We start from the raw sequence: 16,416 nt of genomic DNA, 5'->3' as shown, positions 1-16,416 counted from the left end.
AATAGATATAATATTTGCACTGCAGTGGTGTAAATAACAAAAATAGATGTACTATTTGTACTGCAATGGTGTAAATAACAAAAATAGATGTACTATTTGTACTGCAATGGTGTAAATAACAAAAATAGATGTACTATTTGTACTGCAATGGTGTAAATAACAAAAATAGATATAATATTTGCACTGCAGTGGTGTAAATAACAAAAATAGATGTACTATTTGTACTGCAATGGTGTAAATAACAAAAATAGATGTACTATTTGTACTGCAATGGTGTAAATAACAAAAATAGATGTACTATTTGTACTGCAATGGTGTAAATAACAAAAATAGATCTACTATTTGTACTGCAATGGTGTAAATAACAAAAATAGATATAATATTTGCACTGCAGTGGTGTAAATAACAAAAATAGATGTACTATTTGTACTGCAATGGTGTAAATAACAAAAATAGATGTACTATTTGTACTGCAATGGTGTAAATAACAAAAATAGATGTACTATTTGTACTGCAATGGTGTAAATAACAAAAATAGATCTACTATTTGTACTGCAATGGTGTAAATAACAAAAATAGATATAATATTTGCACTGCAGTGGTGTAAATAACAAAAATAGATGTACTATTTGCACTGCAATGGTGTAAATAACAAAAATAGATGTACTATTTGCACTACAGTGGTGTAAATAACAAAAATAGATCTACTATTTGTACTGCAATGGTGTAAATAACAAAAATAGATGTACTATTTGCACTGCAATGGTGTAAATAACAAAAATAGATCTACTATTTGTACTGCAATGGTGTAAATAACAAAAATAGATGTACTATTTGCACTGCAGTGGTGTAAATAACACAAATAGATCTACTATTTGTACTGCAATGGTGTAAATAACAAAAATAAATCTACTATTTGAACTGCAGTGGTGTAAATAACAAAAATAGATGTACTATTTGTACTGCAATGGTGTAAATAACAAAAATAGATGTACTATTTGTACTGCAATGGTGTAAATAACAAAAATAGATGTACTATTTGCACTACAGTGGTGTAAATAACAAAAATAGATGTACTATTTGTACTGCAATGGTGTAAATAACAAAAATAGATGTACTATTTGCACTGCAGTGGTGTAAATAACAAAAATAGATATAATATTTGTACTGCAGTGGTGTAAATAACAAAAATAAATCTACTATTTGCACTACAGTGGTGTAAATAACAAAAATAGATATAATATTTGTACTGCAATGGTGTAAATAACAAAAATAGATATAATATTTGTACTGCAATGGTGTAAATAACAAAAATAGATGTACTATTTGCACTACAGTGGTGTAAATAACAAAAATAGATATAATATTTGTACTGCAATGGTGTAAATAACAAAAATAGATATAATATTTGTACTGCAATGGTGTAAATAACAAAAATAGATGTACTATTTGCACTGCAATGGTGTAAATAACAAAAATAGATGTACTATTTGCACTGCAATGGTGTAAATAACAAAAATAGATCTATTTGTATTGCAGTGGTGTAAATAACAAAAATAGATGTACTATTTGTACTGCAATGGTGTAAATAACAAAAATAGATATAATATTTGCAGTGCAGTGGTGTAAATAACAAAAATAGATGTACTATTTGTACTGCAATGGTGTAAATAACAAAAATAAATCTACTATTTGCACTACAGTGGTGTAAATAACAAAAATAGATATAATATTTGTACTGCAATGGTGTAAATAACAAAAATAGATATAATATTTGTACTGCAATGGTGTAAATAACAAAAATAGATGTACTATTTGCACTGCAATGGTGTAAATAACAAAAATAGATGTACTATTTGCACTGCAATGGTGTAAATAACAAAAATAGACGTACTATTTACACTGCAGTGGTGTAAATAACAAAAATAGATGTACTATTTGCACTGCAGTGGTGTAAATAACAAAAATAGATATATTTGAAGTGCAGTGGTGTAAATAACAAAAATAGATGTACTATTTGCACTGCAATGGTGTAAATAACAAAAATAGATCTACTATTTGTATTGCAGTGGTGTAAATAACAAAAATATATGTACTATTTGTACTGTAATGGTGTAAATAACAAAAATAGATATAATATTTGCAGTGCAGTGGTGTAAATAACAAAAATAGATCTACTATTTGTACTGCAATGGTGTAAATAACAAAAATAGATATAATATTTGTACTGCAGTGGTGTAAATAACAAAAATAGATATAATATTTGTACTGCAGTGGTGTAAATAACAAAAATAGATCTACTATTTGTACTGCAATGGTGTAAATAACAAAAATAGATCTACTATTTGTACTGCAATGGTGTAAATAACAAAAATAGACATAATATTTGCACTACAGTGGTGGAAATAATAAAAATAGATATAATATTTGTACTGCAATGGTGTAAATAACAAAAATAGATGTACTATTTGCACTGCAGTGGTGTAAATAACAAAAATAGATCTACTATTTGTACTGCAATGGTGTAAATAACAAAAATAAATATAATATTTGTACTGCAATGGTGTAAATAACAAAAATAGATGTACTATTTGCACTGCAGTGGTGTAAATAACAAAAATAGATATAATATTTGTATTGCAGTGGTGTAAATAACAAAAATATATGTACTGTTTGTACTGTAATGGTGTAAATAACAAAAATAGATATAATATTTGCAGAGCAGTGGTGTAAATAACAAAAATAGATCTACTATTTGTACTGCAATGGTGTAAATAACAAAAATAGATATAATATTTGTACTGCAGTGGTGTAAATAACAAAAATAGATATAATATTTGTACTGCAGTGGTGTAAATAACAAAAATAGATCTACTATTTGTACTGCAATGGTGTAAATAACAAAAATAGATGTACTATTTGCACTGCAGTGGTGTAAATAACAAAAATAGATCTACTATTTGTACTGCAATGGTGTAAATAACAAAAATAGATATAATATTTGTACTGCAATGGTGTAAATAACAAAAATAGATGTACTATTTGCACTGCAGTGGTGTAAATAACAAAAATAGATATAATATTTGTACTGCAATGGTGTAAATAACAAAAATAGATGTACTATTTGCACTGCAGTGGTGTAAACAACAAACATAGATCTACTATTTGCACTGCAATGGTGTAAATAACAAAAATAGATGTACTATTTGTACTGCAATGGTGTAAATAACAAAAATAGATCTACTATTTGCACTGCAATGGTGTAAATAACAAAAATAGATATAATATTTGTACTGCAATTGTGTAAATAACAAAAATATATCTACTATTTGTACTGCAATGGTGTAAATAACAAAAATAGATATAATATTTGTACTGCAATGGTGTAAATAACAAAAATAGAAATAATATTTGTACTGCAATGTTGTAAATAACAAAAATAGATCTACTATTTGCACTGCAGTGGTGTAAATAACAAAAATAGATATAATATTTGCACTGCAGTGGTGTAAATAACAAAAATAGATCTACCATTTGTACTGCAATGGTGTAAATAACAAAAATAGATCTACTATTTGCACTGCAATGGTGTAAATAACAAAAATAGATATAATATTTGTACTGCAATGGTGTAAATAACAAAAATAGATGTACTATTTGCACTGCAGTGGTGTAAATAACAAAAATAGATCTACTATTTGTACTGCAATGGTGTAAATAACAAAATACTGTTTTTATCACTGTGATATGAGAATTTCAGTCTGGAAAACTAAAATCACTCTTATGAATATGGTGCAATGACAGTAACCCATAATAATTTTGAAAAAAAATATCACTTTATATATCTCAATAATTGTAGACATAATTTTCTGGTGAAATAAATCAATCAATCAAAAGGGGTATTATTTCTGCTGATTTTGAAAACCATTGGTGGTGGTAACTGCAATGCATGTTTATCAATATGCTTAGACATCACACTAATTAGCATATATTAGCATAACATTTATAATTGGAGTTCGTTGAAATCACAATTTCTCTGTAGTTTTGACACTCAGAGTTGATCATGTGATAAAAAGGTCAACATCTAATATCACTTATACTGTTGCATGGATCTGATAGATACTTGTGGTGTCTTAGACTGTATTATTATTCACTCACGATGTCACTTGCATCAACCAACTCTTCGAGCAAGTGAAAACCTCATAGTATTCAACATGCATGCACAATGTTATGCAGCACACATAATAATAATGCACTACATGTTTTGTGATTTAAGAGCCACAACCATTTAGTTGTTTGAAAGAAGCCATTTGATTAGTGGCTCAGTTTTAGAGGAGGTAACAGAATTAGATTAATTGTCAAATGCATCACTATAGTGTTTATAGCCACTCTGTATTTTCAAATTTTAAATTAATAAAAAGCATTAGACAAGGGTATGCAAGTGGTGTGTTATGCAATGAGGATCTTACAAGAAATGAAAGTCAGACAAACTGCTGGGTAATCACAAAATTGCAAGACATTTCTAGAAATACAAATGAGTTTTTTAGTGAGAGAACTGGTGAACAGTTGGTTTTTGCTAATATTTTTGCTTATTCACAAAGTTTATACTACATGCATTTTGCAGGTTTGTAAACGGTGATGATACCAAAGTTTAACCCCAGAGTGTAACTCGCGAGATCATGAGATCGCCGGCATGAAATATCCTCATCGCATATCAATAGATATCAAAGTTGCATGTACGGATCGAGGACGCTACAAATCAAAATCGATTGGTAAATATTTTTTAGGACTTGGCTATCTACTTTATTTGCGAAACCGAACGAAATTTCATGAATTTTACAGATATTTATATTAAACATTTGTGGCTTTTATACTGAAAATGAGATAGATTTGTACATCGGTGTGCATGTCTTTTAGATATAGACAGACGACGTGACATGTATGCAGACCGTATCAGCACTGAGATCGAAATTCAGGTTCCAGCTCAAGAGTTTGGGGTAAATGTACTTATAAGGTCAAGTGCAGTATTCAGCACGCATGGCGTAATTTGCATATAATAGTCGCACATAATTTACAGCCTAATTTAAACGTGATTACGTACCTGACGTTTGGCTATAACTCGCACTTCCTGCTTCCCCGAGTTCGTACTCTTCACCCGGATGTGTTTGGCTGCTAGATGGCAGTTCCAAATACATCGTAGGGGTGACAGCTAGATTGTGGGCTGAATATTTATAGAAATAATCCAGGGTAAGAATTAATATGTGTCGAGAACGATTTTAAAAAGTAATGAAAAATATTCTTTGTTCTCTGCTTGTTTATAAAATAATTAAGCTTCTATTGTTCGTTTAACACTTCTAAATCATTTCGTATATATATTTTTATTTAAATCATATGTTCTTTATTTAAATTTGATTTCTTTTCTATAATATAAATAATAAATACTGGATTTGAAAACATGTACATGCAATAATTTCCCGGAGAGTCGTTTTTTTGTTTGAAATGCGTAAAATAAATGCGACTGTCCGTCAATGAGGTTTAGGGCCCTGTTTACGGAATAGCTCAACCCAAGGTCGTTTTTGATGAATCAGCATTTTTTCCTCACCCTGATCACGCGTTGATCACTCGTAGCTAGCTCGCTTGCCAATAAAGGCTTTGTGCCCTACGTTTTTCCAGTCTCTGACTCATGCTTTTCCTGTTTTTGCACTTCCAGTGGGAACAGGTAGGAAATTTAACATTGTGATTGAATCGGGTGAGGGTCGTGTGATTACACGTGATTTCTGATCCCAGACTGTTATAGTAGGTGCGAAAATTGTGTGAAAATTGGGTTCATGTGGACCGCGTTTTCTTTGTTATGATTATTGTTTTGTTGTGGTGTGAGCATGTAGCACGCGGGCGCCTCCCTCCAAAACATTGCATCATTACAGCCACGTCCGGACTTTGCTCTCCGCAATCATGTACATCATCAGTTTTCCGATCACTTCTAACAATTTAGAATCTTCTTGTAACGAAATTGCGGTTGTGACGACTGTACCAAGATTGTAAGAGTAAGTTGCGTTAATGCGTAAATTCCATTTTACGACCATAGCGTAATGCTATCACATTTTTACCCGCGAATATGTAGCGTGCATCTTTTTAACCTGGTCGACGAAATTTTATGGGCGGGGAAAGTTGAAATCACGAAATTATTATTTTGCGTTATTATCGTATCGAATAAATTTAATAACACTTGCTGATGGTAGATTTTTATCATACGTCCCGTTGGCGCCAGTTTATTATTTTTTTTTATTTTTCGCTGAAACGTGGTTCTTTCTATTCTCACAATACCCGCATGTTAACAAGCATACACATGTGATGTACGTGTGCCACGTTGGTTGGCCGAGAAAATAATAGCTTTGCTTATTGCGCGGTTTTATTGTGTACTCAATATTTTGAATATTACATGTTTATCTTGTAATTTGTCGACATCACCAATTACAAACGACAAATTACACTTCTGCAGCTTGCAAAAATGAATGCAAAACAGCAATTGCAGGGGCTACTCCCATATTTTTCTATAATTGCGAGATTATAATATATTATAATTGTTGATGTTTCCCAACGTTTTGTTGTTTCTACAAAAAGTTCAAAATCACAGAACAGAGCATGGCTGATTGTAAATTGTAGTAATTTTTCTACAAATTTCTAAAAAATATTTAAAAAATTTTCAGTATTTCGAAAAATGTGCTTTGTCAGTGTTTTTTGGAAATATTGGATTTACCACTTCATAAGTTATTGCCATTCAATAGCATGTGATCTTTCAATTTATATGTTTCTATAGCAAATGCTAACAAAATTTTTGTTGAAATTTTCACAGGCAGGTAAATTAATTTACTAAAAATAACTGCTGATATCAAGCTCAAATGGATTATTAAATACTCAAATGTCTTTTGGCTTTCAACATGATATTGCTGACGAAATTAAGTCTACATGGGTATTGTGAACTGAATCCTTATATCCTATACGTCGAGAGGTTGTGATCACTATTGAGCTAGATTTTGGTATTGCTCTTTTCGCAAAACTGATCGACTAATGGATCATGTTCAAATAAGTTTAAAATTATATTCATGGTCTGCACCACTATTTTGAGTTTTTCATAGTTGTACCTGCAAACACATTTACAACACATTACATTACAACATAACACATGTTTTTTTTAAATTTAAATACTAGTATTAACTTTGAATGAAGTAACTTGAAACGAGTGTAAAATCTTGTATAGAAAAATTATGGCACTCGCAGTTATTATAATACAAGGCCATATGAAATTAATTCTGTGTTACATTAATCCTGCCAGCCCAATTTTTGAAGAAATTATTTTTATTTTATGCAAATAAGCTAACAATTATTTATTTTTATTCAAATTAGCTCTGGTCATTCCACCAATGTATGTTTTTATTTTATATACTTCCTTCTCTGTAGTGTATGAATAGCACCTAGTTCTGAAAACTAACTGAATATCAAAACCCAAAACAAGTACCCATTGGATAAAATACTATAAAAAAAAAAAAACCTGCCTAATATTTGTTTACACCATTCCTGGAAACATCAAATTTGTTTTATTTGGCCCTTACACCTTGGATCAGTATAACCTGGTTTGTGTAGGAACCCAAAACATTGTAAAATCCGAGTTCTGATTTGTTATCTTTCTAACCATACAAAAATCTTTGAAATACAAGAATTTACAATTTATTGTTTTCCTACTTTCTAACAGGTCTCCTACAGTTTATTTTGTAATGGTTATTAGCTGATATAAGTTGAGGGGAAATACGATAAAATGGTGCGTAAAACTGGTCAAACAGTGAGAGTTGTAAGTACATCAATATTTCCTATTATTTATCATTTTCCATCCCAAACCTTTGTAATCAGGGTGAAAATGTTACCAGCCTTGTCAAATCAATGAAAAAAGTGGCTTTTGTTGCATTGGAATGCTTTATCAATAGCATCCATTGCTGCATTATATGTATATCCATGGTCTGTGGCAGCTGTATTACAAGTTATATATTCAGCCACTCTTTTAGAGTATCTTTTGTGAATAATTGTATTTATTTACACTAAATCTCACTCATGTATGAACAGTTTTTATAGAAATTTATCCCGAGAGACAGGCATTCTTTTCAAATCAGCAGAAATTTTTATTTGCCAAGAGGAAACCCTTGATATAACCTTAGAAAGGATGATACCAAATTTATCTACTAAAGCATTGTGATTGGTCAAGTTGTTTTCATTTGAAATTCACAAGGTCTTCATAAAAGTGAAATTCAGAATATACGAGTTTGAAAGCTGGGTAGGAGATGTTCATGGAAATTGTGAATGCTATGAACAGGTATGAGAGTTGACATTATCATAGCTTCTAATAAACAAGGATATCTTATGGATGGTCGTGACTTGTAGCACACAATTTTCTGAGAGTGATGTAGAATAGTCTGGAAACATTATTTCTAATATGTTCATTAACCGCGTAAATTCATTCTAACGAAAGGGGCAGTCACTTTTTGTGTCTGGCTACTATCAGTTGACACAGCGTGTGTGGAGAACATACAACTGTCACATCCCTGGTTTGGGACATTAGCATATTCAGATTAGCCACCAATCATCATCGCATTCATCTACAGACTGATGAGCAAAATACTAGTATGAAGCAGGCTTAAAAAATTTCGAAATATTAGGAGGATAACAAATCTAGGACACAAGATGAATGAGTAAGAATACGTAATTGGCTTCTTCCTAGAATGAGAACTAAATAACGAAACATATGTTAACCCAGCTGATAAAGATAGCCATCTAGATTGTGAGCATCATGTATCTGTCTACATTGTTGAATGCACAAAGTATTTTTCAGTGGTCAGTGACCTTTCTTTCTTAATGTGGTGGCCATATCATTGTCTCTTAGCAACACTCATTCAACAAGTATATTTAAAAAGATTCTAGTGGCGCGAAAAATATTTTATTGTTTAAGTCATTTTCTAATTCATGTGCGCCCAAGATTCAGTGATTACTTTTAGTAACGAAACACTTGTATTATAGTTTTGATTCCAAAAACTCCCCAAAGTTGACTTTTATATATTAGAGTTTACATATTGGATTCCATCGTATTTGCCAGCACTGCTGTTTACAAGTAACTGAGATACTGCTATCTCAACATTCTTGATAAAATTGCATTTTTTCTTCCACCTTTTACCATTTGATTTATCGTTTCAATGATAATTTAATTTGAGTTTGTTTGGTGAACATATGTTACGACAGAGATTTGTATTATATGAAATATTATTAAACATGAAATGCACATTAGGACTTTTTCAGTCATTATTCCTTATAAAATGTTTGTGGTGGCCCCATTATTTATTTTTCCTGTTGCCATAAATTTTGAAAATGTGAAGAAAATTTCATTTAATTTCACTTTGTTGTTGATCATCTTAAAGATGGCACAGAAAACAAATGTTTCTAACCATCATTTCAAAACTTTTTTTAATATGTTGATTTTTAATAGATTTTTAATTTTTTAAATTATTCTTCTTGGCCTACTATTGAATCTGATTTTAATCGTGTATAATATTAAATGCAGTGGCCTATTAATGGATCTATAGAAATTAATCTAGAATTCAAACATTCATATTAATTGGGCATACATTTATGTAATTATGAAAATTAAACTAAAAAACATGAAATCGGAAGCATCTATGGTTTTCAGTTATAGGCATGTCATAAGTCATTACTTGTATTTACCCACAATGCTTAGCAGTGATGACTCAGCACATTTTTCTGTCCTATATAAAGTGCTTAAGCAAGCATACGTAGCGCATTCAGTCTCGTACTTCCACCCATTCAGTATGCCGGTCAGTACCGCTACTCTGCTTTCATCAATGGCAGCAAAGGTTGGCAAATACTTCTTTATCATTACTTTGATTATTTCTTTTGTTTAATTAAGGGCATTGAGATTTGTTTTGTAATTTATAATTAATAGAAATTGTAATGTTTATGTACATTTCATGCATGTTACAGTATGATAGCTACTTTGACAATCATGTTCTAAAAATAATAAAATATATAGTGGGCTAAATATATTAATAGATATTCTTTATATTTATTTTTCAAAGCAAATTATTAGTGTTATTACTAGTATAATTTTATATATATATAAATATGTTTTGTATTACAAATTGCTGAGTCATCATTGTATATAAATATAGGGTTAACACGCCCACATTGTTGATGTTCACTGGATTACTTTCTATAACTGGTCATTGACCTTTATTGAACTATTTTATTTCCTGTCCAAAATAAATTATTACACTAAAAGATGTTCTTTGTGTTCTCAGAAAAAGAAAAAACTGATTTTAAAACTTGATGGGGGGTGTTGCTAAACTTTGCTTTAGGTCTCTTTTCACACTTGTATAATCATGTGTTGTATATTCCTTGCAAATCTACTGTAAAACATGTCACTAATTCAAGATGTCCATAATTTAGAAAGACTTTATTCTCACAATGCAATTGTTGAAACTTGAGGTAAATGAAGATTTTGTTAATTTGTTTATTTAGTTGAATTCGCTAAAATCTCACGTGGCGAGTGTTACTTGGGGGGATAATAACATGGACAACGTCCTTTTGAGCTAAGTGATTTGGTGTCCCTTTGTGTGCTAGTACCAGTCACAGACAATGATAAGTAATAAGTAAAATTAAAACCCAGTGAATAAATAACGCTGCCATCATATCGACATTGGTTGGTTGCTCTGATGATTTGCATAGTTAACATTTGTGATAGTACAACATTATCCAATCAGCAAGTGCCTCATTTTTAATACAGTAAAAGCTGGCAAAATCAACCCCTGGACAAACCTACCTACTGTCAGAACTGACTGATTTATGTAGTCCTGAAATTCCTTGCAAGACAGCTATGTTAAAACAACCTGTGAAGTCCGATCACTGTCTACTCCGAACACCGATCGCATTGATCAGTCAATGTCCAGTATTCACATTGAATACATCGACCATCCGACCAGTTGCATCACATCCGCTGTCTAGTTATCTGGTCTGCCTGACCTAAAAAGTGTGCATTGTGTTCAATTTACCATGAATGTCACAGAAACAATACAGTAATGACCCCGGATATAAACAAATGATTGCCTCAAGTTGCGGTGAAGTGTACTACATTATCACCTCTTCAACGAGGAAAAGACATTGAGTTTTCTTTTTTTTATAATGATTCTGATCGATAATTTGGCACTTACGAATGTTTCCGTAAAGGGGGCTTCAAGATAGAAATTGACGATGATGAAGAAGCAGACAACAAAGAAATCGGAAGCCTCAATCAGCAAGCTTCAGACCCGCAAACACAGTGTTGTGTTGATGAATACCTCCATTTTGATGAGCGTATACCGACTAAAGCAACATATGACGGCGAGTGGAAGCAACAGATTGTTGAGAATTGTATTGCAGACCATGATAACCATGAATCTACTACAGACAACGATGACATAAATTACGACAGTCAGATTATCGACTACCACGATGGCAGTGACTTGAATCATGGCGATGTGCTAGGCATGTTGAGATTACAGAACTTAGCAATAAACAAAGACTCCAGTTACTTGTCAGCTATGCAAAACAAAATCACTGAAAAAAAAATTCATTAAAGCAGTCAACACTTGATGATTTTAATTTGATCGTAATTTGATTTTTCGACTGGTTGCATAAATTATGATAATTACACATAGCTCATGTGAACTTGCGTTGTGATGTCATTCAAAATGGACTCCTTCAGATACGATACGCAGTACTTACCCTGTCTGTTCGAACAGTTATTTTATTAGTTTCATGTACATACCAAAATATTCATGTCTTGTTTGGTAAATTATTTTTTTGAAAAATACAATGAATTTAAATGTAATCACTGGAGACAAACTCTGGTGTTTTCATTTGTCCCGTGTTTACAGCACATGTAATTGTTGTTTCAATCAAAGTCATGGCCACCCTGAATAAACCAACTCCCCCTGAAAACCGACCATAAATCTTAGTCCCAGTCATGGTCGACAGGTTTTACTTTTTGTGGGTCGTGGCAGTTGCTATGCTTTGTGTGGGCACACATTACTGGCGTAAACGATGCTTAGCTCTTGAATTTTTGATTTTAAATGATTGCTGATGATCAGTATTTACAAATTTTTATAAATATGTTTATAAACAAAGTGCCTTATTTTGGGCCTGAAAATTATTTTATTGGTGACTAAAAAAAACGTACCATTGATTACTTTTTCCCCATATCCATAAAATGAGAATGTTTTAGCTAGATTATCATTGATGTTTATAGTATCATATCAGGAGATTTCATATAAGTCGTCCCAACTATGAATAATTCGTCATGACAACGTACCATATTTGCCCTATTAGAAGTGCATCTCCAATTAAAGCACATATAAGCCAACTGTTATTTATTGTAATTATGGTATGATATATATTTTGATATTTACGTAAGCGTATTGGCTTTAATGTGTTTTTTTTTTGTTTTTTTGTTTTTTTACAGTCTTCCCAACACAGTGTGCACATCAAAAGGGAGAAGCCAGAGCTTCCTGTCATCTCAGATGAAGACCTAGTTTTGTTTTCTGTGCGAGAATTGAACGCTAATCTAAAAGGCCTGCCAAAAGAGGAGGTCCTACGACTTAAACAACGCAGACGCACACTGAAGAACCGTGGATATGCTGCTAGCTGTCGGGAGAAGAGGGTTTCACAAAAAGAAGTCCTAGAAAACGAAAAACAAAAGTTACAGTCTGATATTCACATGTTGTCGCAGGAAAACAGCTTGCAGAAAGTTCAACTTGTGGAGCTGAAAAGAAAATATGATGCGCTTTTGAATTTTGCAACAACAATCGATTCAGATAAAGTGAAAATTATTACTTCACAGCCAAAGATGATGGCAAAAGAAATAAAAGTTCAGGCTCCTCCGTCACCCCCGTTGTCTTCTCCTGCACAGGATGAACCATCAACGAGTGGATCACAACTTTAGCTGAATGAAATGATTGAGAAGCACAGTAAATGTTTTCTTGGTAATTTAGACTAGGTGAGCTGTTGCTATGAAGTAGTAGAACTTTTTCCGCACAATATAAATAGTCTATAATGTTCTATGTGAGCGAAAACACTGGGTGAACATTGATTTCCCTATCAACATTGTTACTGGATTATAAAGAAGAATATGCAACTTCCAGACCATGCATGACTCAAAGATGGAACACACACACACACACATACTTGTATTGCTATATGTTCTGAGGACTTCATTGGATTAACTTTTAATATAGTTGAATTAACTTTTAATATTGTTGCAATACAAACTCAATTAAAATGAGTTCCTATATTAGGGTTGCGTTTTAATTGGAGTTTAATTAAACTCAATTACAATGCAATTCAACACAGAATTGCGTTTTAATTAAGTTGAATTAAATAAAGTTGAATATCCCGTGACTGAACATAGAAATGTTTGTGAAGCTGAGGTTTAGTAAAGGGGGAAGGTATGATACAATTATAGTAATATTAATATAAACTGTACCATAGCTCCCTCTTTTACTAAACCTAAGCTACGCAAAATATATTAATAATTAATAGTAATGCAAGTACACACACACACACACACACACACACACACACACACACAAAATATTCATTCTCTATTGGTCTTTCTTGCAAAAGTACTTTGACCTGGGCAGAATATTCTGGTCCACACTCATTGATCATTGGTGATCATGGTATTAAAAGCAGGTTGACTATTTCAGGCAAGGCCAATAACAGTTGAGATCAGAACAATTCTGACCTGTGCTGGATGTGATAAGTGTGTTTGATACAAAAATTGAAACTGACAATCCGAGTCTTAACTGTGGTTTTTTTTTTACCACAGTTGGAAGTACTCTTTATTAAAAAAAACACACAATTTTTTTCAATATTTATTGAAAACTATCTTTTATATAAAGATAAAACTTAAACTGACTTTATAATCTATTATCATCTCCCCAATGCAGCAAAAATTGTTATTTTTTAAAAATGAATATTTTTATATTGTGCATAACTTTCAATCCTCTCCAACCCTCAGCCATAAAATTGTGTAATTTTAATTAATTTTATTTTTGATCTACATGCCTGCCATAGAGGGCGCTGTCACTCATCTGTGCCTACTAATTTTTTAATTGAGCTAGTTATGAGTCTCTGAGACAATATAAACCTTACTATCCTCTGGCGGAGCTATGTCACTAGACGTTCAAAGTTGCTAAAACGGATGTCCGCCCCTGAGAATTAGGGCACCTTTGTCCCTAACCCTTTGCTGAATTTGACTATTTCCATAAAATAAAATTTATAATTAACCCAACATTTTTTTAAAGTGGGAAATCCCAACATATTTGCCATTTTCAAAATCTATATTTTGACATAGAAAATTGAACAGAAAATTGTTAAAAAGTAAGACTTTTTTTTCTACTTTAATATATTCTATAAAAATATATAACTTCATATTTTGGAGGATGGAATGAAGTTTAATCAAAATAAAATTTGTTGAAACTTTAATGGAACTTAGTTTAATTGAATGTTTGATACTTATATGAAGTAGGTGGAATAAAGAAAATGAAAAGTTAGTTGGAAATGGGATAATACCAAAGTCTGAAATTCAAAATAATATTGTTTCTAAATTTTGACACAAGTCGGAATGTAGACAGAAATAAAGGACATGCTGCAACACTTGGATGAATTAAGATCTTGCATGTGGTTATTGGATTCCAGAGTTCTATTAATGGTAAAATATTATTTTGATGAAAGATAAGCATGAAGATAAATTCCTGAGAAAATGTGCATGTTAATTGTCAGCATTATATGGTTCAAGTAAAATTTCTTGAAATTTTCTTGATATTTTGGTTAGCTGTTAACATTTTAGATTTTATAATTCTATAACTTTAGATGTTTTTAAAGCCTCTTGTCATTTCTATTTGTCATTTGACTTGAATAAATCATGCTATACTGTAAACCAGTTTAAATTTATGAGGAACTAGTTTTTGCAAGACTGTGAAAATCACTGAATTTTATAGCAGTGAAAATTTCGCTAGGGTCTTTAGACTCTGAGTGTAAGTGACTTTCGAGAAAATTTGTGTTCCTGAATACTATACGGTACAATCCCGAAAGTTCTAGCAGGGAAAATTAAATGGTTTACAGTATTTATGATAGACTTCATGCAATGTCTGTAGAAGACTTAGTATTCATATTCATGTGTACAATTAATTTTGAACAAAATTTAAATTACAATTTGTTTTTGAATTTTGTAAAAATCTACGGTATTACTTACATGAAAACAAGTAATTTCCAGTGAGAATTAAAGTATTCTACAGTAAGGGATTCCAACATCATCAGGAAATAATTGTATTGATCAGATGTCACTAATTCCTTGTAGCTATTAATTAACTTCTTGCTTTGGATTGGTAATTGTGTTATTGTGATTGGATTATTGGGCGTTAAGATTGAATATGGTAATCGAACGTTACATGGTTTGTGTATTTAAAGTGCAATAAATGTAGATTGGTTAAGAACTAAACTGGATTAGTGGTGTCATTCTGTTTTTTTAATGTCAAGTGAAATACTTGACTGCACCATCCTAATGCAACACTTTTCTTTATACAAGTTTAACACGTTGGTGTCACTGTCAGCTGAAATTGCCAAAAATTTCCATTTTCTAAGTACATTATATTACGAGTCTACTAGTATGACAATGCCTAGTTTTTACTACCTTTTCATGTTCCTGTGATTTGTTATGACATTTTTTGGGGTGGGTGGGAGGTGACTTGTTTTGCTTGTCAAACTATTTTCACTTTCCATCCACTTGTTATTTATTGAAATATTTATTAAATTTTCAAATGAAACATTCCTCGTATTCTTAGAATGGAGTTCAACAAGTAGTCGAACGTCGGTAGATGCCAAATAGCGCCCTCTTGTAGTGTAGTAATTTTTTTTTATAAAAACAAACGGATAAATTTGCTATGGGTCGTAGTTTTCGATATGGGTTCCATGTTACATAAAACTCATTGCATACACAAAATTCGAACGTGTGGTGCGTGACGACTACCGCCCTTTACTAATAAAGAAAGTGATGTGATGTGAAATTAGTCTAAATTGCGGCATTATCAACAGAGCGGACCTCGTCGGTGTCCGGGCTGTGCAGTCTGAGCTTAGTGCCATTTCTGTGGCCTTTGCTGCAGTTTAGCAGCTCTTATTGGCTATTTTGATATTACGTCGCGCCCCGCAATGTATACCACGACCAAGAGAGCTGCATAAACTGAGCAACGGTGGCCTTTGCGTTTTTGAGTCCTCGGTTGAGTCGTGTTGAAATAGGCGGTACCAACATCTTTAACATACAAATAT

General features: G+C 31.9%; 2 protein-coding genes across 5 annotated transcripts in view; one reads left to right on the top strand and one right to left on the bottom strand.

The window, feature by feature from the left end:
- LOC102806845 (85/88 kDa calcium-independent phospholipase A2-like) overlaps window positions 1–5,176 on the bottom strand; it is a 31,115-nt gene extending 25,939 nt beyond the window's left edge. Inside the window, exon 1 of the mRNA XM_085502498.1 lies at window positions 5,102–5,176. The gene's annotated coding sequence lies outside the window, so the exon portion shown is untranslated. The remainder of the gene's footprint in view (window positions 1–5,101) is intronic.
- Window positions 5,177–5,611: 435 nt separating this feature from the next.
- On the top strand, window positions 5,612–15,592 carry LOC100374666 (transcription factor MafK-like). Of its 4 annotated transcripts, none has more exons than XM_002732258.4 (3): window positions 5,612–5,719; window positions 7,751–7,846; window positions 12,554–15,592. In XM_002732258.4, exons 2-3 carry the CDS (start codon window positions 7,814–7,816, stop codon window positions 13,031–13,033), a joined length of 513 nt encoding a protein of 170 aa, XP_002732304.1. In that variant the 5' UTR covers window positions 5,612–5,719; window positions 7,751–7,813; the 3' UTR covers window positions 13,034–15,592. The 4 variants fall into 4 exon arrangements, with proteins under 4 accessions (XP_002732304.1, XP_077863291.1, XP_085358622.1 ...); XM_078007165.2 differs by having other exon boundaries at window positions 5,719–5,800; XM_085502496.1 differs by lacking the exon at window positions 5,612–5,719 and adding an exon at window positions 5,871–6,044.
- The last annotated feature ends 824 nt before the right edge of the window (window positions 15,593–16,416 follow it).

The sequence above is a fragment of the Saccoglossus kowalevskii genome, chromosome 8, assembly GCF_978046115.1.
Source record: "Saccoglossus kowalevskii chromosome 8, keSacKowa6.1, whole genome shotgun sequence".
In the NCBI taxonomy this organism is placed as follows: Eukaryota; Metazoa; Hemichordata; class Enteropneusta; family Harrimaniidae; genus Saccoglossus; species Saccoglossus kowalevskii.
Note: the sequence above shows the minus strand (reverse complement) of the source record. Positions and strands in the feature narration are given on the sequence as shown.